At 48.7% G+C, this 23,024-nt stretch overlaps 1 protein-coding gene across 4 annotated transcripts in view; it reads right to left on the reverse strand.

The window, feature by feature from the left end:
- The window catches only part of ERBB4 (erb-b2 receptor tyrosine kinase 4), a 651,514-nt gene extending 646,526 nt beyond the window's left edge, over positions 1 to 4,988 (reverse strand). For all 4 annotated transcript variants that reach the window (XM_064452102.1, XM_064452100.1, XM_064452103.1 and 1 more), the window contains exon 1: positions 4,874 to 4,988. In XM_064452102.1, the coding sequence (XP_064308172.1) occupies positions 4,874 to 4,967 (94 nt within the window). In that variant the 5' untranslated portion in view covers positions 4,968 to 4,988. The remainder of the gene's footprint in view (positions 1 to 4,873) is intronic.
- Between the last annotated feature and the right edge of the window lie 18,036 nt (positions 4,989 to 23,024).

The raw sequence follows: 23,024 nt of genomic DNA on the forward strand, positions 1-23,024 counted from the left end.
AGGAGGCTTGGCATGTGCCCGTATGCCCAGCAGAGGTAGCTGACAGTGCAGAAATGAGACCGTCCATTTATCACGTGGATGCACAGCTCATCACAGGGAAGCTGACACCAAGCACGGCTTAAACTGTTCGTCCAAAGCAAGAAGTTGCTAAACAAACATTAACTAAAGTTGCTGAAATGATGAATCTTTCTGGCGGACTCCAGTGCTCCCATGGGATAATTCAGCTTCAGATACGTGGGCACACAAAATCCACCAGCAGCCTGCGCTTGTTTGCAAAAGGAAAACATTTAAGTCAGTGAAAGCAAGAGCTCGTTGCACACTCCGTGGACTTGTCAGCACACGGTGACCTCGGCTGTGCTGTTTACCATGTGTCACACTCCTCCTGCCTTCGCTCATGCCACAGCAAAAAGTAAATCCCAGGAACAAGCCCCCACTCCTTTCCCAGGAAAACTGCCTCAGCACACCAAGAGTGGCAGAGTCCGTGGGGGCAGGCAGACCTGGCTTAGCTGTTCCTACAGAGCTGCCATCACTTACCAATAGTCTTAAGAGCACAAACGTCTGGTTGCACAGTGTTAAATCCCCATCTGTGCAGGCAGGACACAAAGCAAGTTCAGAAGCTTCCAGGGGACTATCGTATTGCCCCATACCAACCACCTGGCACCAGCTCACCCTTACTGTCCTAAAGAAATCAGGAGAGGGTTCACTGTGATGCTAAAGCACCTGCTTTTTGAGAAAAGGACCAGAATGGACATTTAAAAAAAAAAAGAAAAAAATGAAATGTTTGGGCTACACCGTCCTTTTCAGCAAATACATGTATTTTAGAAGGACCATGCGATCAAAGTTAGTGGTGCTTGGTGACAGGGTACCTTTTTGATTTCCTAGCTTGCCACAACAGTTACTACACTATAAAGAGTATACATTTCATTTCCAGTTTGAACTTGTTCACCTTCAGTACCCAGTCATCAGTCCGGTCCTGACTTACTGGTTAGCTTAACAAGTTCTCTAGAATATAAACCTAAAGATTCGCTCCCAGTTTTAAGCACCTTTGAGTATGATCAAATCATCCTTAACTCCTCTTTGAAGTCACCTGAGCTGCTTCAGTTGCTCACGTGAAGCACTTCATAGTCTTTGAGTCAGTGGGACAGCACATTATTACATCTCCCCATCCTGCATGAGAGGGCACAGGAGGTGGGGACGGGACTCTAGGGATGGACAATTCCCTGCACCCCTTTTCCCCTCCAGCCACCCAAAAAGCTGCTCCCCAGCCCAGGAGATAGGTGCAGGGGGTTGCTCAGCAGCGGGACCAGAGCCTGGGAAATCACATCTTCCACTCTGTCTGCGCGTCCTGCTGCCTGGGAGCTCCTGGGGGCTGCTGCCACCTAGAGATGCTCACGCAGCAAGGCTGCGGGCACGCCGCCCCGCACACCCCATAGCAAAGGCTCGCAGCCCACCAGCTCTGGCATTGACTTGCATAAAGCTTTTGAGTACGTGCATGCTCTTGATGATAGGCTGCACTTTCACATGCAGTGGGAGTGAACTTGCTGTGGTTTGCTTGAATTTACTTAATTAAAAAGAAAACCCAAACAACTCTAACATCCCCTAAAAAATAGAAGAAAACATTTAGTTAAATTAAGGGCTGTGGATAATTCACTGCTAGAAAACTGAGGGCAGATTTCAGAATAACTCACTGTTACAAATGCAGGTCAGGAGTGCAAAGCAGCACTTGCAGCTTGGCTTGGCACACCTGCAGGGTGCTGGGCCCTCCGCTGCCGCTCTCACAAGGGACACAATACGGCTCTCCCCACTCCCTGTCCTGCTTTGCTACCGTGTGGGTTCAGGAGGACTTCTGCCTTCATGAGCTGCTAATGCCAAGTCTCATTTGGTTTACTCATAGGCATGTATTTCAGGTCCTTATTATTACAGTTTTCATGTTAATTACAAGTGCAGCTCTTAGTGCCAGAATCCATATACATATACATCAATTACCATCTCTTTAAAAGCAAACAAAAAAAGACAAAAAAGTCACAACTAAGTCACTCGGGCACTTTGCAGCGTATTGCCTGGGCAGGCGCACACACACAGGCTGCACGGTACAAGCCGGTGCCGAAGCTGCCCCAGGCTCCCTGGGCATGCCCCGAACAGCAGGGCCATATCCAGTCTCCTCGCCCTGGAGCAGCACTGGCTCGCAATGCCCTCAGGGGACACACAGGGACAGTGACAGCGTGCCCTGGCTACCTCGCAGAAACCTCCCCACGCACCCACACACCACAGCCCTGACAGACATGCACGGGAGGGAGCGGGGCTCCCAGGAGGGACGCAGGGCTGTAACAGCACCCACTCCCCTTTGGTAAGGGGGCTGAGACGGGACGTCCCCTTTGTAGGGACTGACTCATTTGATGGCAGCTACAGGCTGAAACTCCCAGTCAATATTTATCATGCCTTTGCAAAGGCACTCGGAGCTCAGCCTAATTTTAACCATCAAATAGACATCGTGGCGGAATAAACGGGAGAGGTGCCAAGGAGGGCTGCTGCAAAGGAGAGTTGCTGCAGCTCTCCAAAGGCGTGTGGCATGTCCCATCCGACATGGCCTAAAGAGAAGCAGTGGCATGAAATCAAAGCCTGCCCATACATCAGCCTGAATGTGCTCCTCACTGGGGGAAAAAAAAAAAAAAAACCCACACACACCACGAACAAACCCCGGTGCAAAAACATGTGAAGTACAATTAATTTCTCAGAGCAGTTGAGTACTTCAAACAGTGCTAAGTTAATTTGGTTGTAATTATGTAACAACTCAACAGCCCCATATATCAGAAACGGGAGTTAATTTATCAGCTATTTCCAAGCAGAACAAAGACTCACCAGCTTCCAGGTAACAGCCCAAGCTGTTTGGCTCACGTGACCCTGGCTGGGCTGTGCACTGCAAATATTATATGCCCGAGCTTGGAGATAGAAGAAATCGAAAAACCCCAATGTATTCACATCTTTGCATCTTAGCCAACAGACACTGGGGTAATGAAATCAAAAGTTAGGGCAACGGCTTGCTTGCACGAGCAGAGGGGTTGCCATCTCCCTTGATGCACTTAAAATGAAGGTGGCAGCCAGAGCCCCATTCTAATGCCCCAAAAGCCAGGAGAGCCCTAAATATTTACAAATCAAAGCTCACCTGTCCAGCCTGCCACGCTAGTTTAGCAAGTGCCAAGCAGCAAGTATCAATCATTAATAGCTGCCATCACCCACAGCGGTGCCCAAACACCTCCAAATAGAAAATGTCACTCCAAGCCCGTTATTTTAATAATCAGATTTTCTTGTTTTGCACAGTGCAGGGCATAGAGGCTTTGCTGCAGCACAGATCCAGGAGGCTTCCCGTAAGGCAGCAGGAAGGTAGGCGAGCCACCCTGGACCAATGCCTTTTATTTTCACTGGGGTATAAACCTAGTAAGGGAGCATCTTTGTGATCCGAGTGGCGGGCAGGAGGGCTGGAGAGAGAGCACGGGAGCAGCCCAGTGGAGATGGCTGCCACCCGAAATCGGGGCAGGCTACAGGGAAAGTCTGAGACAGAAAAGTACCAAGCCAGGGGGAAGAGAGAGGCTGCGTATGAACAGGGAGGCAGGCAAAAAGGTCCAGCAAACTCGAGCCTGTGAAACAAGGAATATAATGCTCCTTCAGCTACGATTTACTGACTCAAACTGCAGGAAAAGAAAACATAAGAGGAAACAGCAGCAGCCCAGCGTTTCACCCCTCCTGATTTCAAGGATTAGGAAACAATCACACACAGAAAAAAAGTAAACTGTGCACCAAGATCAAAACTGCCTGTGAAGCAAGCAAAGCCGGGACACGCTTCTTTCACTTCTCATCAAACGTATCATCATCTCAGTTACATAAAGCCTCAAAATATAAACTGAATTGTGAGAACGAGGAGCTGTTGCACCAATACCGCCCAAACATCATAAATTTTGCATCACCAGGGAGGAGAGGGAAAAGGAAAAAAAAAAAAGGAAAAGGAAAGTTACAAAGATTGAAGAGATTTCCTTTTAATGTTTTATTCACAACGAAGGCTCCCGAGAAGCGCGATGCAGCGGGCGGCGATCCCGGTGCCCTCCCCGGGCGACTTATACCGGCACAGCCCCGTCCTACGGCGGCGGAGAGCGCTGCTCAGACGCCAAAGGAAAGGAAAAAAAAAAAGATCAAGCCAACGCTGCAAGTTTCCCTCCAGAAAGTTAAAAAAAACACCGGGGCAGAGCCCACTGGAGGAAAACGCTCCTTTGCTGGGTTTAACTTCCAAGCCGCCTGCTCGCGGAAACCGTGCGGGAATACACTTGGACCTATGTTTATGTTGCAGTGTTCGGACACACCTTATAGAGGCAATATATACGTGTACGGGGAAAGCCGCTTCCTCGCCCGCCCGGCACAGCCCGAAGTTTTGGAGCGCGCAGCCCCGTCGGGGCGGCCGCGGCACCGGCACCTGCCCGCGGCGGGGACCCCGCGCCCGGCGGGGGTCTGGCAGGGGAAGGGCGACCCCGGAGCCCGGGCAGCCGCCACCCGAGCGGGGACACACGGGAGCTGCTGCCGGGAAAGGGTTGCTGTCACGCCGCTGCCCGGGCGCGGCGGGCTGCGCGGAAGATGCGCGGCCACCCGCTCCCCTCGGCTTCGCTCCGCTGCTCGCCGGCTCCCGCAAGGGCTTGTCGCCCTCTGGCCGCCGCCTCTCCGCGGGACCCGAACAAACTCCCGCACGCCGCGGAAGGGACGGGGACCCTCCGCCCGCAGCCCCGCGAAGAAGTTGGCGGGAGAGTGCCGCTCACCCCGACCCCATAACACGCCCCCCCACACACACCTTCCCTCCGCCCCTCACCGCGTACCGGGCCGCTCAACCCACCTGCCTGCGCCGCCGCGGCGGCCCGCGGGGCCCCGGCCGCCGCCGCCAGCACGCAGCAGCTCCACCACAGCAGCCCCCCGGCCGCCGCCGGCATCGCGCCGCCGCCGCCGCTGCCTCAGCGCCGCCGCCTCGCCGCCGCCGCCGCCGCTGCCGCCGCCATCCCCCGCGCAGCCTCCGCGCTGCCGCCGCCGGCTCCCAAAAGTTGCCGCCGCCCCCAGCGCCGCCCCTCCGCGGGCGCTCCGCGGCGCCGACGGGGCGGCCGCCGCTGCCGCCGCCGGCCACGGGGCGCTGCGCCGCCAACACGCGGGGAGCGGAGCGGAGCGGCGCGGAGGGAGCGGGAGGAGGAGGAGGAGGAGGAGGGAGGGAGGAGGAAGAGGAGGAGGAGGAGGAGCGGCGGGACGGAGCGAGGGGGCGGGGGCCGCGCGGGACCGCCCCGCCCCCCCACACCCACCCCCCTCCGCACCTGCGGAGCCGCGCGGGGAGGCTGGGGCCGACGGGAGGCCCGGCCGGCGCGCGCTCCCGCTCCTCCCGCCCAAAGACGAGGGGCAGGTGCGGCGCGCGCGGGCGTCCGTTTCCCCCCCCACCACCCCAAAAAAAAAAAAAAAAAAACCCACCCAAAAACCAAAACCGGGCCTCCGTGCGCGCGCTGCTGCGCGCTTTCACTTTCCCCGCCGAAAATGCGGGGGGGTCGGGGTCGGGGGTCGGGGCCCTGCGTGCCGTGGAAAAACAGGGTTAGCTGTGCCTGTGCGCGCGTGGGTGAGAGGGAGCGCGCGAAAATCGCAGCTGGGTGCGCGACTGCGAGCGCGCGGCGCCCGAGGGCCGGCGGGAGGCCACGAGGGGAACTTTTCCCCTTCTGCCGTCCCGTGGCAAGAGGCAGCCGGGGCGCGGGGGCGCGGGGGCGCTCGGGGACGCCTCCCAGATGGCCGAGGGGAGCCCCCGGCAAACGGCAGAGGGAGAACCTTAACGGAGCAACGGAGAGGCCGCATGGGGTTGAGCTGAATTTCCCTTAGACTCAGGAATTTCACTGAGCGTGAAAAGCCTCAGGGACTGCGTGAGCCCGCTCAGGCTCCTCTCTGCTTTGGGCTTCCCCCGACGCCTCATCCAGACGGGGACATGGCATCGCCCTCCTCCCCTTGGGTGCTCCCCCCGCACAGCACACGCACCCCGCCCCCCAACGCTGGCCCCTTGCGGCCTCACACCTCCCCACGTCGCTTCAGTGCAAAGACCAAAGTGTCCCGCGCTATGCTCTCAATGCCGGGGTGCCATGCTGGGCAGCTGGCCCCCAATAAATCTGGGGGGGGACTGGGGGTAGCTGGCGCTCAGGCAGAGTGGCTGGAAAGCTTTGGGGTAGAAGAGGTAGAAAAGAGGGTGAGGTTTTAAGGGCGACGGGGTGGGGTGGTGGCACCTTGGATCTCACTCTCCAACACGGTGGGTGGACTTCGCACCGAAACAGCTGACGAGCAGCCACATTTTCCAACTGACCTGCAAAGCCGTGGGGCACAGAGGTGTGGTGGCATCTCCCACAGGTGCCTTACATATCCGCCATCTTGATGGCCCCTGCCAGCCTGGTGGCACCTCATAGATGCACCCCGATGGGGACAGTGGCAGTGCAGGGGTCCTGCAAGCACCAACGAAGCTGCCACAGCATCCCTCTCGCTATCACCCACCCCAGCACAGGATTGAAATGCCAATACACACATTCTCCCTAATGGCTCCAGGGGACTGGCGTCTTGGCAAGGCTTGTCTCGACAAGAGAGCGACTGAAATTCTCAACGTCTCATCACAGGTTTGAGACAGTAGCTGCCATTTATCACTCTTGATGAGTTGATTGGCAACCTCAGAGCCTCAGTCAGAGCTGAAATGAACTCTGCAGGCATGCAAGAGAAGAACTTAGAAGCATCTTCAGTTCTTCATTTTATTTCCCTAAAAATGTGAGCTTCAAGATAAGTTTTTGCTGCCTCCACACCCTGATCCAGCCCTTGTGGAGCTCCTCAGCATGAAGGAGCTCTCCTCACCCCTTTCTGTCTGGTCTACGCAACACTTCTTGGAGTGTTCCTCTTCCCAGCAACCCTCACAGCTTTTCCCAGCACCCCCAAGCAGAGTTAGTGGACGAGTGCAGCAGTAAGCATCTTCCCTCCAGTCAGCTCCAACAGAAGAGGAATCCACTCAACTTCAGAGGATCAACCCCACCCCCACCCAGCCCCTCCTGCCATACTGCTTCTGTTCCAGTGAAGCTGGAGGCTTGCTCATCTTTAAAAAAAAATAAATCCCCAAATCTAGACGGTATTTCAACTCAGATTACAGATCTTTTCCCAAAGAGCTGAAAGTTTTAGCTGAAAGGAAGTAGCTGGACTCTGCAGAAAAGGGACTGTAAAGAAGGAAGGTTTATTGCCCCCAGAGCTGCGTCTCACCTCCCCGTGACAGCTCGGCGTACATCAGCGGTGGCAAAGTGGCAATTCCACCGGCCAGCGCAGAGGCAGGAGAAAGAAAAGGCAGTGGGGAAGCAGAGCCCTGACGTGTGGGTCTTTAGCAGCTTGCTTAGGGTTTTCCATGCAAACATCACTTGGGTGAGCCCAGCCAGGAGAGGCCGGGAACCAGCCGGAGCCCTTGCCGATGGGATTAGCAGCAGTGCTAATCGTCCCTCCTCGACAGCCCAAGGAGAGAAGCGTAATTCCTTTCTATCGCAGAAATGGATCCGGCGGCAGGCTGCGGGATGAAACTCACTCAGATAATGAACTAGAAGAATTTTGCTCTATCTGCCTTTCAGTAAACAGTGACTAATTGCTCTGGATGGAGCTGCCTTTACCTTCAAGATTGGAAGGTGCAGATGGAGCAACGATAGCAAAGGCTCCTTACCTAACGTAGGCTGTACATTAATCACAAATGTTTGCTATGCAAATCTTGTCATACAAAGCAATTATTGCTGTTCCCATACTGACCTCATGTTTATTTATTACTTGAGCTCTTTATTTGAACCTTGTCTGGTCTCTTTTCCCGTATAAGCGTATTAGCGTGTGGCTTCCAAAGGCACCAGGCTGAGAAATTGTAGATTTATGTGGGGCGTGGAGGGATGGCGCGCACCATGCCAACTGCAATGCAGAGCCGAGAGGCTCGGCTCTTATGCCGGTAGCTCTTCATGCAAAAGATTTTCACCCTGAGGTCTTGTGCTGGGATGAAGGATGCTTTCTAATGGCGCAGGGCCATGACACTGGGTTTGCTCTGACTCTGCAGTATTAGCTGATGGTTAATGGAGCCTGTCAGCCTGAGGACCCGCACAATAAAACCCCACTTGGGCTTTTTTAGGGCCCACTTAGTAAAAGTGAAGTTTTACACAGTCCTCTGTCCTTGGCTTCGCCATCTTCGCCTACCTCCACGATGACAGTGTCTTTAAGCATCAAATATTCTCTTGCCACAGGAGTTTTCTCCATGTGATTTAATGTTGAGCAACAGTGGCATCCGGTGGGCAGAGGGTTTCCTCCCTGACAGCTTGCAGCAGCTCGCTCCCTTGGTTTTGCCGTATGGCTTCTCTAGATTATCATTAAACATGATTTCTAAATTTGTCTGGATTTAGGATTCTTGTTTCTCCCCCTTTCTTCAGTTTGGCTGCACAGCAGGCAGAGCCATGTGTTAACTTTTGCAGCACTACAGTTTTTTTTTAAAATGCGCCAGATTATGCTCTGCTATATAATCTAGAGGCAGGCAGGACTTCTAAAATCAGCCGCCCCTCCAAGGCGATTGGTTTTGTTCTGCCTGGACCCTGCACGGCCAATACTGCAGGCAAGGCTCCATTCTTCCACCGAGGGTGGGGGGAAGGCTCCCCATGGGTGCCTGCCTCGAACCAGCCCCTCCTGTCTGACCTTTCATGGGCACCCTCCACATTCACAAACACTTTTTGTGCTCTTTTATCAGGGGAAAACTGTACAAAAGCCCCCAGTCCTGCATCAAATGAAAATCCGCTGTTGTATCCCCCCGGCCCTCTGCTCCCATCTGCAGCCTCCCTGCATCCCTCTCTGCTCTTCTGCTCTCACTGCCAGTTTCAGCTCTTCCCAATGCAGTGTCGTTTTCCACTGTAATTAACACAATGCTTCCCATTGCTTCCAAATCATTAATAAAGCTGGTAATGAACAGCAGGCCTGATGATGAACCCAGCAATGCCACACTCTGTACTTTCCCCTGCCCAAATCACCCCTCTCCAGCATCGCCCTTTCATTCAGATCTCGGCTGGCTTTTCATCTGACTACTCGCATGCCCAAGTCGATGTGAAACATTTCTTCCCCCCAAGTATTTCTCCTTCGAGAAATACTCAGTAGAGCTGCAGCTTTTGCTAATTGTTCATGAAATGACTTTTTTTTTTTCCCTACAGTAATATTTTTCTTGAGAGGCTGAATTAAAAAGGGGCCATAAATGACTAATGGTAATTAATAAAAATGAAGATATAATTGGGCAATATCTTTAAATGTATATGCCTGGAGTCAAACTCCTAAATCCCTGCTTCAGTTACAGCAGCCTGGTTTTTTTTTTCCCCTCCCCTAAAGGAGCAGCGGTTCTTGTGACTGTCAAGGAATACTCCAAGTGATGGAATAACCCTCTGAAAACCCCAGAAAGCTGAGGAATGGGAGAGCGTGCTGGACCACACCAACAGCAGACAGCTTGCTGCTGCTCTCCTTCCCTCTCCAAGAGGCGAAAGACCATCTGTGCCAAGGCAAGTGGGGATTTGGGGAGCTAGTGAATGTCTTGGTCCTCTTGAAGAACAGCAGATTTAACCCGTGGAGAGCCTCACTGCTTCCACCAGACTGTTAGAAAGGGATTAGACATTTAAGGGTAAGACAGTTACATTAAAAAAAATAAAAGCGATAAAAATCTTTAAATGATTCAGAGCATAAATCAGCCTTTTACTGCTTTCCCTTGCAGGGAGCACAGCCACAGACATCTAACTCAGGGATTTTTATATCTATTTGTGAAATATCTGGGAGAGAGCAGCACCAACTAGCAGGCACGGGTCTGTTTGCCCGAGTCAGTGCTGCCAAACCAAGGATGCCACACCAGCCTGGTCAATGGCTTGGGGAGGGAGGCTGTGTGATGGCATGGGGTCGAGCGTATGGTCCTGTCGTATGGAGCAGGACTCAGATGTGCACAGAACCATTTTCCATGGCTGCTTCACCACTGCTCCCCTCTCCTGATGATAATTTATTGCCGGTGCTTTCCCTTTGCCAGCGCAGACTAGCAGAAACTCGGATCCAACCCCCAGATCTAAACCCAAGCTCATTAAAAGGTCATGTTTTACAAAGTAGCGCAGCCACCCTAACCAAATGAGTGCCTGGCTAATTGCCTTCTGTGTGAAATTGGGTTTGTGGTTTCCGTGGGATCAAACATGGTTTCCTCCTCTCCTCCCCCAACTCTCTGGTTATGTTCCCAGTCACTGATGAGCATTTGATTTGCAGAAAATATGGCTTTCTGTGGCCACAAACATGCTTTCCAAACTCCTGGGTTTGGAAACCCAGGGTGGTGCAGGGGCAGGAGGGTTGCAGAAGTTGCGATGGAGCAGGGCAAAAAATGCCACACTGGGCTAAACTTCAGCAGGCAGTTTGAGAGTGCAAAGCACCTCCCAAGATGTCACGCAGATTAGGTTTGACTCATACATGTAAGCCATTAGGTCAATGAATCACTTTATTTTCATCACTTCTTGCAATGTCAAGTGGGACAGAGCTGGTCAAGCTGGCACATTGAATAACAAACTCCAGGTTCCTCCTGCTCGCTGGGCTGAAGAAGGATATATACATCACAGTAATAAATTGTTTAGCTGGAAGCATGGAAGAACTTGTGCCTTGCACAGCAGCACCCTATGTTATTTAACAAAGCAAGCGTGTGTCAGCTGCAGTGACAGAGACGCTCCGTGCCAGCCACGCCGAACCAGAAGCCCTGATCATTAGGCAACATAGGCCGGAGCACTTGAGGCTGGAAGCAAGCATCTCTGCAAGGAGCAGGTCAGCAAAGAGTTGCAAGCAGACTTGAAACAAACATATTGCATGAAAGAAATATTCACTCAGGTACCTTCTCATCTGCTAGCACAGCCTTACTTATGCGTGATGAGAGGCCAAAACCTTGTGCAAGAAAAAAGCTTGTGCAAGAAGATGGCTTCTCACCTCCAGACAACTGGGGCCTTTGGAAATGCCAACCAGCCCACCTCAAACTGATGTTGAGACAGTTCATGATGGAGGGGCTTTTGTAATAGGTGCAGACTTTTCCCTTCACGCATGGACAAGCAGGACAATAAGCACAGGATCAGTATGCACACACCCACATGAGCGGCACTTTGGAAGTACATTGCCTTTGTGGATAACAGTTGGGAACATCTGCAGGGAGAAAGAGAGTGGCACGGAGGCATCTCCATCTCCTGCAGAGAAGATGCTCTGCCACTTGGCTGAGACCCCCAGCTCCACGTTTAGAGAAGTGGGACCTACAATGGGAGCAGTGTGGAGCTCAGCTGTGTTTGCAGGACTTCAGAGATGATATCATAACCCCAGAGGCAGCGCAGAGTGGAGCTCCAAGCAGGCTGTGAGCTCAGCCGTTCACCGGGGCCAGTTAATCCAGCATCAACAGTGGGCCCATTGTAGGGTGGTGCAATGCACTAGTTTGTCTTTTTTTTTTTTTTTTTCAGAATTATTGTTTGGGGAATAACAAAAATTCCCCTGGAGCACAAAGAAGGTTCTGGGAACCTGAAAGAGGCCAGCCAATTATAGAAAAACTGTGAAACATGAAATTTCAAAAGTAATAGGTAATCAATAGAACACAGACTTCGTAACTATTTTCTGGAACTAAGGACTGAGCTCAAGAAAGCATTTTAGACCATGCTTGGTTTTTAGTGGTGTTTATGTCTCATTCATAGCAAAAGGATTTAAGTACACTCTTAATTTAAGGAGACCTAAGACAGATCTATGAGGTCCTCTCTGAATTAGGGCATTATATTTTTTATTTTATTTTATTTTTTTGTGGTCCTCCTGTATATATCAATCTCCTTGGTAACCTGCCTTTCCAAGGGCCTCACTTACTTACATTTCACAGCCCCTTCTCTTAAAGTGCTCTGGTTCTCAGCACAGTAGAAGATGCAGCCCTTTTTTTTCTTGTCTGCATGCAAAAAGGTGGGTGTGTTTGTGTTTTTTCCTCATACCGGAGCCATATACAATATCCAAATACAGCCTCCTCTTGCCTAGATCTCTCTCCCTCATCCTTCTTTCCCACCTCTCCCCTGCCTTCTTCATGATCCTGGTGGTGGGTCTCACATCTGCAGCCAACTCCTCACAGCTCAGTGATTTCCTGCCATATTTCATATCTTCCCTCTTTTTAAAAATAAAAGAGCCTCTTCCCAGCTGGCATTGAGCAGAGTGCAGTAAAGACAATGTAGAGGTCACCTGCTTGATACCAGAAGAGTTTCTTCTTCTTGGTGGTGGATCGTACTTCAGTCCGGTCCGGATACATCACTTCTCAAGCCATACAATGCAAGCATATGAACATACTAATAACATTTGCATTTGCTCATGGGGGACTCCATTTTGCAAGATGACTGAAGGTGATACAAGCTGTGGTTCAGCTTTTTGCCAGCCTGGTGCTATAGACTGACAATAACAGGGCTGAGATTTTTCCTCTAGGTCAAAGCACCCCACTGTTTTCAACACATTCAGGGTTGTATTTGGAAAATTTTAAGGGGGGCTAAGGTATATCCGCCCATTCCCCAGAGCGTGTTTGAAGCTGCCAGTCACGATTATTTGTGAAGCAGTTTCTCATGCCATTTTTTGTACAAAGTTTTCCTATGAAAAATTCATTTATACAGCATAGAATGTGTCTATAAATAATAGACACATCAGCTCACCTGCCTCTTTACATTTCTATAGGCTATACAAGCTCTACTTATAGCAAAATAGAGAAAATTAACAACGCTGCGTTATCAGCACACATCCCCGGTCTGGCACAATTTGCTGGATGGTCCCGTTTGCCCGATAATTCATTGTTTCTATAGCAATCCTGCCAAGAAGAGTTTCCCATTGTGCTTGAGGAGAAGGGCACTCCCAGGACCTCGATAGCTTTATTAGCTCCAAATACATTACAAGTAGAGCTTCATTATCAAAATCGGCTTCCAAAAATCACCGTTATTTCAAGCGTGGTCGTTAACGTGCCCGGGACGAGATGTTCGGTCTCTTCCAGGGGACCAGCCCATTTGCTTATAAGCGGCTGAACGCAGGCTCATGCCAAGTTTATTTGTAGGAATGGCTGCACCAGTCAGCTCCTTTCAGGTTGTTGTTCCTGTGTTAAATGGTTCTATTAATTCTTAATTTTCCATATAGTTGTAGGAGTCACGAAGCTGCCAATGTGAGCGGAAACACTCAATAACTTAGCAAATCACACCAAAGAGGATTTAAATCAGCTTGTTAGAAGTTCAGCGAGGAAAATCAGTTGTCCTAGTCAAGGTGGCAAAAGCAGAGGCAATGGGGGTGACGTGATACCTGGGGCTCTGGGCACCGCTTGGCAGGCGGCTCACGTGCGGGTGCTTTCACATGCAGGGCACCCCCACCCGCCTCCTCCCAGGGCCAGAGCCCACCGGGAACTGCAGCACAAAGCCGAGCAGGATTTCAGGGCACTGCTGCCAAGGCAAGGGCAAAACTTCCGCTGGCAGGCCAGGAGCAGGCAGCAGGCCAGTAGGTCGCCTTGTCTGCAGGCAGCCTTGCAAATCTCCGCCCAAATTTTCCCCTTTTTTCTTTTTTTTTTTCTTTTTTTCCTGGAATCCAGCCCTTTGTGAGGTGAATGCTCTCTTCTTGTACTGCTTTTTTTTTCTTTTTTTTTTTTTTAAAGAGCGTGCACTAGAAAAATAAACTTTCAGCAAGTACTATATACTAAATATATTTTAAAAAATTATTTTCATATTTATTTTTAACCTCTGTTACTGATATTTGGCAGTCAGCAAAAAAAAATAAAAGAATGCTTCTTCAAGTTATGACAAAGGTCCTGCCACCCTGACAACACTGAACAGAAGAACTGATTTGGCATGAATAGCCAGAGAAATTAATTCTGCTGCTTTTTGGGCCTTACTCTGTGTGCAGAGGGTCTGGCACGTTCCTTAGAAAGACATTGCTTGATGCCTCTTATCACTGAAAAAGCTGAAAGCGAGATGTATGAAAAATCACAGCCCCTTCACATTTCTCCATGATTTCCCAGCTTGTAGAAGCACTTGCAGAAGCAAATATAAGGTCCTGCTTTAATTTATTTTTCTCCCCCAGTTTTGTTCCCCCCACCCATGTCTAATTTAAAAATTTATCTTGAGTTCAATAGTAACAGTTTAAGTTATCTCCACAGACAGTGTAAAAATAATCCAAATTCAGAAATTTACACTTTTTTTCCTTTTTAGGTAAAACTAGCAATGCTGTTGTTGGAAGATCAACCAAAGAAAAAAACAAACCACCCCATAATGCCCCATCCTGATTTGGAGTAACCCTCGTAGGAAGGGAGAACCCTTGCCTTTCAACCCACCAAGCCCTCCAGCTCTCCCCTTCCACCCTCTTAATTTCCTGCTCAGCCTGCTTTGATCATGCAAGAGGCGACCTGAGTCCAGATCTCATCTCACTATCCATGATATAACCGCTTGATCACTTACCGGCTTCAGTGCAGTTTTTCTGAGCTTTCCTCATTTGAGTAGTTGCCCTCTTCTGCCATAAAAACCTGCCACAGAATACATCCATCCCTGCAAGTGGGGAATCCTCGCGCAATTCCCTCCTAAGGTTTAAATGAAGACTTAATGAAGACTCAGAATTTAAGATTAAATGTTCAGCCCCAGGCTAATTATGATTGTAAGGTTCAATTTGCTTGGCAAGCAAAAAACAAAATCTAAACAAATCCCAAATAATATTTACACGTTTAAGAACATAGGGAATCTTCCCTTGAAATGGCACAGGAAGCCTCCATAGAGCCCCAGGATGCTTTCAGCCAATATCCTTTTATTTTAAGATTGTCCGATTTCCAGAAAAAAAACCAAGTTCACTATCTTTGTGATTTAAAAAGCCACTTGTTCCCATTTTCCTCCCTCACCCTGCATGACTGGTGAGGCGTCACTGATCCAAATATTGAGTTGAGTCAGCACGTACATTGGAAAAAGACCCCTCAGATGGAGGGGTAAAAGCTGCAGGCAAGGAGCAAGGCAATGGGGCTGCTGCAGGGTCCTGAAAGGCACCTGAGTTATTGGTCCTGACATTAATTTTTTACACCGCAATGAAAGGAAATAGTGAAATACCTCAAATATTTGTGCTTGTCTGTCCTGGAAGCTCCCATGTAAGTTATAGCTATACGCATATAGCTATATGTTCATGTAGCTATGTTGCTATTCCACACCTCTACATGGGTAAAGATCTGAAGTAGAGATCCCCTTCGCAGCTATTCTGCACCACTTTTCAAGAATTACATTTAAAGAATTATGTTAAGCTGGTGTTTACCTTCCAGTTAGGTCTTTCATTGGAATTCCAGCCATTGGCTGGATCAAGTTTTCATTTTTATAGTAGTTTTCCTCCCTCTAGCAATGTCTTGTAAACAGCCTGCTTATTTATGACTACGAATGAGATGGAAAAGCCAGGGAATATCTTGTGGTATTAAAAAAAAAAATAGCTGTGGTTACTGTCTTATATAATGCACTTGATAAATTTGAATAATCTGAATTTTTATTGCAGTAGTCTTTAAAATAAAGAGCTACAATTTCTTTTTTTTTTTAATAATGCACAAAAGTTCTAATAAACAATTTAGTTTGAACCACGGCGAGAAATGAAAGGCTGTTCATACGTAGTGACTCACTGGATTATTGAAAACAACTATGCGGCTGCAACTGCTTTGACTTGCCGATATATCTTCTCCCTCTGTTTTTAATACAGGATCACTGTAGAGCTTTTATGAAAAATGAAATTTCCTTCTTTTACAATGGACAGAAATATTTATGGGAGTTGGAGAAGTACAGCTAAAATGATGAGACCTTTAACACAGCTAAAGTCTGCAGGCACAGATTTTTAAGTATGTAAGTTGTAGAAATCTGTCTGCCCACCTTAATTCTCGTGACTTATGCCCTAGCACGTTTTTTCCCTTCCATGGATCAGCTGATCAATTTTTCCTCCTTCATTATTAATAAACCTCCCTCAGAAATGAAACACGAGGCTTGCAGTATCTGAAGGAACCTCTGCCACCAGTGTGTACAGAAGAGATGTGAATTGAAAGGTTGTTCAACTGTGTGACATTAAATAGATTATGCCTCCCACTATACCAAAAAGTGCTGCTGTCACAATTATACCAACTTGTTAATAGCCAGCTGGCTTTTTTTCCCTTCTTTTTAAATGTATTTACTGTTAACTCCAAGAAAAAGGACCACTGTTTCTGAGAAGGGTTTCCCTCTAACTGGTGGCACATCTCTGGTAGATGCTCTGAACGTCTCCATCTCTCCATAGGCATGCAGAAGCATGGCTTTGTCAACCTGTCTCCAATACTGTTACTGACATCACACAAAGTTTAAAAAAATGAGCGATTAGCTGTGGGATTCAGGAGGAGATTGTTTGTTTTGTTGGCGCTCGGCACGCTGACAAGCAGGTGAAAAAATGTTGCCCTGTAAACATAGTTGTCTCAGTTGATAGAGAGATGCATTATGGAAAGGTATTAGTCACTGTAAAACCCAAGATACCTAATAAAGATGGATTTCAATAAAAATAGTCATTAAACTAACCCATCCTTTCTTCACAGGCTCAGGCATAACAATAAATGTTATATGTTAACTTCTGTTGATCTCCGTGCTTAACAAAGCCATGAGCAACTAACATTTCTGATGCCATCATGTTTCTTTAAACTACCAGTAAAAATTGTCCAGAGGAATGGACTGAAACCCCAGTTTAGCATCACTGATACAGTTAGACAGACAGATATTCCCGCCATCATGTTTTGGGGTGGATTTTTTTTTGACTGTGCAGAACAGGTAGACCACTTTCTTCTTAAATATTTACCAGGCTAATTAAAGATCAAAATGACCAAGCCTTCCTTCCCTCTCTGCGTCAGAGAGCAGGTAAAAGAAACCATACCTGCCAGCCAGTTGGACTGCTGTAAAACTCAGTGCTGCAAGGGGCTTTTTTCCAAGCAACGTCCTGATCTTCACAAGGCTTCACCTCATTTTTCCTGATGACCTCTCGGCACTGAGTTCCCTCGCAGGAGCAAGGCTTGGGGACCTATGAAGGGCATGTCCCAAGACATGCCCCCAGCTTTCCAGAGCATGAGAGCCACCTTGCTAAAAGGTGATGTTACAAATGTCACTGCCTTTTCAGATTATTTTAAGGAACGTGGGGCTGTCGCTGGTTACTTTTCTCTTTCGCACATGTCTCCTGATGTTGGGGGGAGCTGAGGGTGCAAAGGGAACAGAGCCTGCAGTGGATCAGTCAACTCAAAAGCAAGATTCAGTCCCAGAGATAATCCTTATCCTCTTGAAACTTTAACCTAAGGGAGTCCAAGAAAAAAAAAAAAGTCGTCATTGTGCTGGTCATTCACTTTGCTTAGCCTGACAAGTGCTGCAGAAAGGGGTACAGCAGGGTATGCTTTAGATGAGGAATAACTTCTGTTCCAGTCATTGCTGGGGCTGTTCAGTCCTTCATTTTTTTTTTACATATTAAGGAAAGCCTCCACAATGTAGACAACTGCAGGGAAGTAAGCGGTTGGCTTGAACATTAAGAACCCACTTTGTACAAGTGCAGAGATGTTAGAACTGTCTGCCTTGGCAAGACCGATCCTTCCACTCCTCTCAGTAGACACCCCCTCAGCAACTGCGAGGTGCAGAGCTGGTCCCTCAAAACTTCGTCTTTCCCTCCCACTCGTAATATTCTTGTCATGTAGCCTAGGAACCTAAAATGAGCTGGTGGCTTTGCTACAATAGTACAAGAAAATCATCATCTCCTCATTGTTTGACCTTGTGAAAGAAAGGTGAAGTACCTGAACTCCTGTTTTCCCGTCTTGAGATGCCATTTATACTGATAAGTAAATTTTCACCGAAGAAAGGTAATTATCTGTGAGTGCTCTGGTGTAGTGTGGATTCATCTGTCCTACAGCGTCAGGTAAAGGTGAAGGCAGCTCACTACCGCACGCATTCAAGTGCACTAGTTTGCACCTCTCAAAAGTTTTTGGTTCCAGGAAATCGAAGGAAAGCAAATAAGAGAAGATAATTTGCAATCACTTAGCATTTGAAAAATGAGGAAATACAAAGCAGCGTAGGGAAGCGGCCACGGCACGTTTTCACCTGTTTGAATTGCTGTCACTAATGAGTCTTTTTATCCTTCTGAAACTAGGGAAAAGCTGTGGCGTAACCACTTCTCGGTCTTGAGAGCCGGAGGGTGGCGGCGGCGGCGGCCGCAGGGCTGAGGTTTGGCTGGCGGCAGCCCCGCAGCGCGCGGGGTGCGGCGCGGGCGTGGCGGGGCGCCGCGGGCTCCTCCGCTGGGGACCTGCCCCCCGTGAGCCGCTGGTTGCGGGGATGTTGAGCTAATAAAGTCCCCCTCCAGCCCTCGGGTGCTCCGTAAGCAAGGCTGTACAGCCCGAGCGCTCCCTCCAAAATAGCGGCTTTACGTACATCTTTAAACGCAAAATTTAATCTTGCAATAGGGAGCCTCCTGTTGCAACTACTCCCTGTTGCAAAGTACCACGGCTTGACACCACAGAATACAGTCAAAACGCTCCTGGAGACCGTCAGGGACGCCGCAAGCGCTGCCCCTCCCCCGCCCTCCCCCCCCAGCTCCCGCAGCGTCCTCCTCCTGCAATACAACACTGCCCTCTCACGGCCCCTCTGCTGCCGAAATGCAGCATTGACGGGGCACGCAGGTAACCCCGACCTAAAATCCTGGGGTTATGCCCCTGTATAGCTCTAGCATCGCTGGGGAGTACACACGCCGCATTATATTGGGGCAGAGGATCCAGCCACCCGTGTCCCAGCATCCGCTCCCCAGGCTGAAGGTGGGATGGGTGGGTTGGATTTATGCTCCGCAGACGTTCATCACCAATATGGGAGGGATGAAACCAAAGGGAGAACCGAGCCACTGATGCTTGGCATGGTGCAAGAAGTGTCTTCTATGCTGAACTAAGCAATGCTGCCTTCCCCCCAGGTTTGCACCCGTGCAAAAATCAAAGAGCCGAAGAGCACATCATTGCATCGATGGCTGCTGACATGGGTTCTTGCTTTGACCTGGTCATGCAAACTGAAAATAAACAGTTTTCCTTCTCAACATGGAAGAAACTTCCCTTGGTAACATCAAGTCAGCACTAAGCACAGGTAAAGGAGACGTTTGCCCTGAGCAGGTGTCCTTGATGGGTGACAAGGCAGCAGGATCTGCCACTATGGATGCCTGGGAAAGCTGAGCCAGGTGCTGCCCCAGGCCCCTGAAGGATGGGTCAGGGTGTGTGGGCAGTGGACGCGGCTGGGATGGAGTAGAAAAAAAAAAATGCAGTGTGGTCCCCCTGCCACCAAGAATGGGTAAGAAGCCCCAATAGTATTGCCCATCCTTCTCCCCCCATATGGCCTCTCCCCATACTGACCATGGGGTCCAAACCCTGCTTTGGCTGTGCTGTGGAGGACCGGGAGGTTGCTCTTTTGCCCAATCTCATTCCCACCAGCTCATGCACATTACTTTGGCTTAAGCATATCAATCGTGCCCATGCCAAATAGTGGGTTTTTAGTTTACATGTGCTGGAAATCAAATGCTTTCATCTCCAGCAGGTAGGTGTGCCCCCTGAGCTCTAGCCCTGCAGGTCTCCTCTGTAGAAGCAATTCCTGGATTCGCTTTTCAAGTGAGTAACTCCCGTGGCGCCTCAGGCACTTTTACAAAAAAAGAAAAAAAAATTAAATATTGACCATACAGCCATCTCTGCTGCACTGCTCAGACTCCTGAGCTGGAAGTAAAGCAGGCAGGTACAAGCGTGAGGTGCACTTGGATGCTGCCAGCCTAATAATAAGCCATCCACAATAATATTTCCATCTCTCCATTTCATTCTTTTTCCTGATCTGGAAGTCTCACTGAAAAACTTTGACCCTCAACTTTTACCTTCTGTTCGCAAACTTGCAGCCTCTGGCTCCACACTCCTCTGTTCATCAGCCATCATCACTGCCTGTCTCCACCATGGCTCTGACTGGATGGTGCATAAACTACTGCCTCAGTGAAGCACTGCCAACGAGCTGAGGACCAAGGTCTACCAGAGCAGGAAAAAATAACTGTCAGTGTTTTGCCTAGAGATCAAGCTCTCCCAGGCTCATTTCCAATAGGAAAATAAATGGCAAGCAAAGAAGTCAAAAGGTGTTTCTGCACAGGCCAGAGTTTTGTTCAGTATTAGCTGCAACCCACTACTGTGCAATGTGCTGTCAATGGAAAGAAAATAGATTATGGACTAAACTGTGTATGTAAAAATGAATAATCCACAAATCAGTCACTGACATAAGCTAACAACATAGTCTCAGGCCAAGAGGCTTAAAACTGTTTTACAAAGGCAACCAGTCTTGATCTCTGCTAAGTGCAGAGTCCTCCCACTCTTGTTTCTTCCAATAAAGCCTATTTTGCAGGTGCAATTCTTCAGTGGCTGAGGCTAACCCAATGCTCTGAAGGATGAAGGTAAGGTAATGGACTGTATTAATCTTAGTATTTCTTTTGCAGCTCTCTGGGTTTATAAATACAAGATAAAAGATTATCGCAGGAGGCCAATATTTAACAAGGTATCAGCCAAAGCGAGAGGACTCCTAAATGCACGGGGATGCTTTGCTGAGAGTGAGAGTGTTGGGGAACCCCATGGTAAGAGGCCAGCATCAGCGAGCAACCGGACAGAGTCTGGCTGTCAGGATCCCATGGGTCATGCTAACGGAAGGGCTCATGAGTCCAGTGGGAATATGGGCACTACCTACAGGCTGAGATGCAGTTAATCTGGGACAAGCCTGTGCATCCTTACTGCAGGACTTCAGAGGATTTTTTTTCAGGCACTAAATTCCCTTTTGCCATCAAGAACAGAGGTTCAACAAGAAGCATCCCAAGGGCTGTTTTGTCTCCCAGCCCTCAGTGACACACAGGTCCTAGCCCCCTCAAATGAGCCCCCGTTGTTAGTCATGCTGCCCCAAACCATCCCTCAGGCTGAATTTATCTGCCCACCCCACTACCTTCTGTGTTTGATATCGCCCTTTGCCTCTGCACAAACAGGGCAAGGTGAGGTTTCTGATGTCTCACAGCTGTAAGACTAATTACACAGTGACAAGGGCAGCACCCCCACCGGGCAGTTCATGACACAGCACCAGTGCTGAGCTCCACAGGGACCAGCAGAACAAACGTCTGCACAGAACCCTAAGGCTGGCATGGAAATCAAGACCGTTTGTAGGGTTGGGAAAAAGTCTACACATGCAGCGCCTGCATTCCTCATATACATCCTATGTCCCTGTACATAGTGTTGAATCAGACCTAAAGAAAAAACCCATTTTTGCTAGTTTTGGAGAAAACTACAGGTTTCCAAAACAGCTTCAGTTCAGAAAAGGGTTTTTTTGCAAATCATAAGGCTTTTTGGCAAAGGCCTCCACCCAGCCCCATCCAGGGTTCCCTCACCTAGTGCTGGGATCCAGGGTGCCTGTTCCTCTGGCAGCAGGGAACTGGTCTGGGGTAGATGGCAATGCTGGACTTTCCCACTAACAGGGGACATTCGCTGCGTCCATGGGAGATTTTCCATGGGGAAAGGAAGGTTTAGAAATACTTTAAAAGTACAAAAAGGGATTAGAGCATTCAATGCCTGCATTTAACCTAAGTAGCTCTTCAACTTACACTCATTGCCTACCCTTTGTAAAATTCTTGGCATTCCCAGGGTCTTCTTTTTCCTTCAGCTCAATTCCAAACCCATAAAAAGCTCAGAGACATTTCTAAACCAAGAGATACCAGACCACGCTGCCTAATTGAAACCAATAAAGTGCTATGCTCCAAGGTTTCCTTGGTGGCTTCTCTCCTGGCAGACAAGTCTCAGTCTTCAGCTATCCCAGAAAAAGGTCAGCCAAGCCATCAAATGTTTCAAAGCACAATTAAGGCCCCAAATGAGAGAAGTTAAAGTTTGATGCTGAAACTTCACTGCCAGTTGATGCTCACCAGTTATGAGGGTCACTTGAAATACAATCAGCAGAACCACCTCATGTGTCAGAAACCTGTCTCTGCTGATGGGAATTAGGAAATTTTTTTTGCAAGGCAAACAACCTTACTATAACAATATGGCTGCTGCTATTAAAAAAAAAAAAAAAGAAAAAAAGAAATTCAGCCTGTTGCTGACAGTTGGTGACAGAAGGTGCTTTGAGTCTGAAGAACTTGAGGTGTTTTGATGCCCTTAAAACAATTCAGCTCCCATACAGCTGTGGTTGTTCAGAAGAAATCAGAAACTAACTCTCCATCCCAGGAATATAGCATTTAAGGATAAATCACAGACCCAAGGCGGGGTGGGGGGAAAGTCCACAAAATAGACTAATTAGTAAAATACCAAGTAATTTCTTTCAAATAAAGCCGAAATTTTATACAGATAATATTTCCCTACCTTATGAATTCTTCAGTGCAACATCCTGTACTTAAGGTTAAAATAAAACAAAGTACAAAGTCAAAACCAAATTAAAGAAAGTTCAAGTGAAGCATTTCAACATCAAAATGAACAAGTAGCAGATAAAGATTTCATGTTTGACATACTTCTGTCCACCACTGATTACATCTGACACATTCCTGCACTGTGTTTTATTTGAACAAATCCCATCTTTTCCAACAGCAAAATGTTTCGTGGGAAACTCTCTTCACTACTATTCTACCTGTGCCTGGATAGACTTTATTTCAGAGGAGGGACACCGAAATACAGTGGTGCTGATAGGAATTTCATGCCGGTGAAGTTATTACCAGCAAAAGTGTGTGTGTGTGTGTGTGTGAGTATCTAACATCTCCAGTACATTTCCTACCAAGCTGCCACAGCAAGGACTGTCTTCCATTAAAAATATGAAGGAATTCCCCAGATCAGCCAAGGAAGATATTTCAGGATTAAACAAGACATCCGGGCTTGCTCCAACTTTAGCTCCATTTCCCCAAAGTCTCTGAAGTTCAGGAATTCAGATAAAGAATTGCAC

The sequence above is a fragment of the Phalacrocorax carbo genome, chromosome 5, assembly GCF_963921805.1.
Source record: "Phalacrocorax carbo chromosome 5, bPhaCar2.1, whole genome shotgun sequence".
NCBI classification, from domain to species: Eukaryota; Metazoa; Chordata; class Aves; order Suliformes; family Phalacrocoracidae; genus Phalacrocorax; species Phalacrocorax carbo.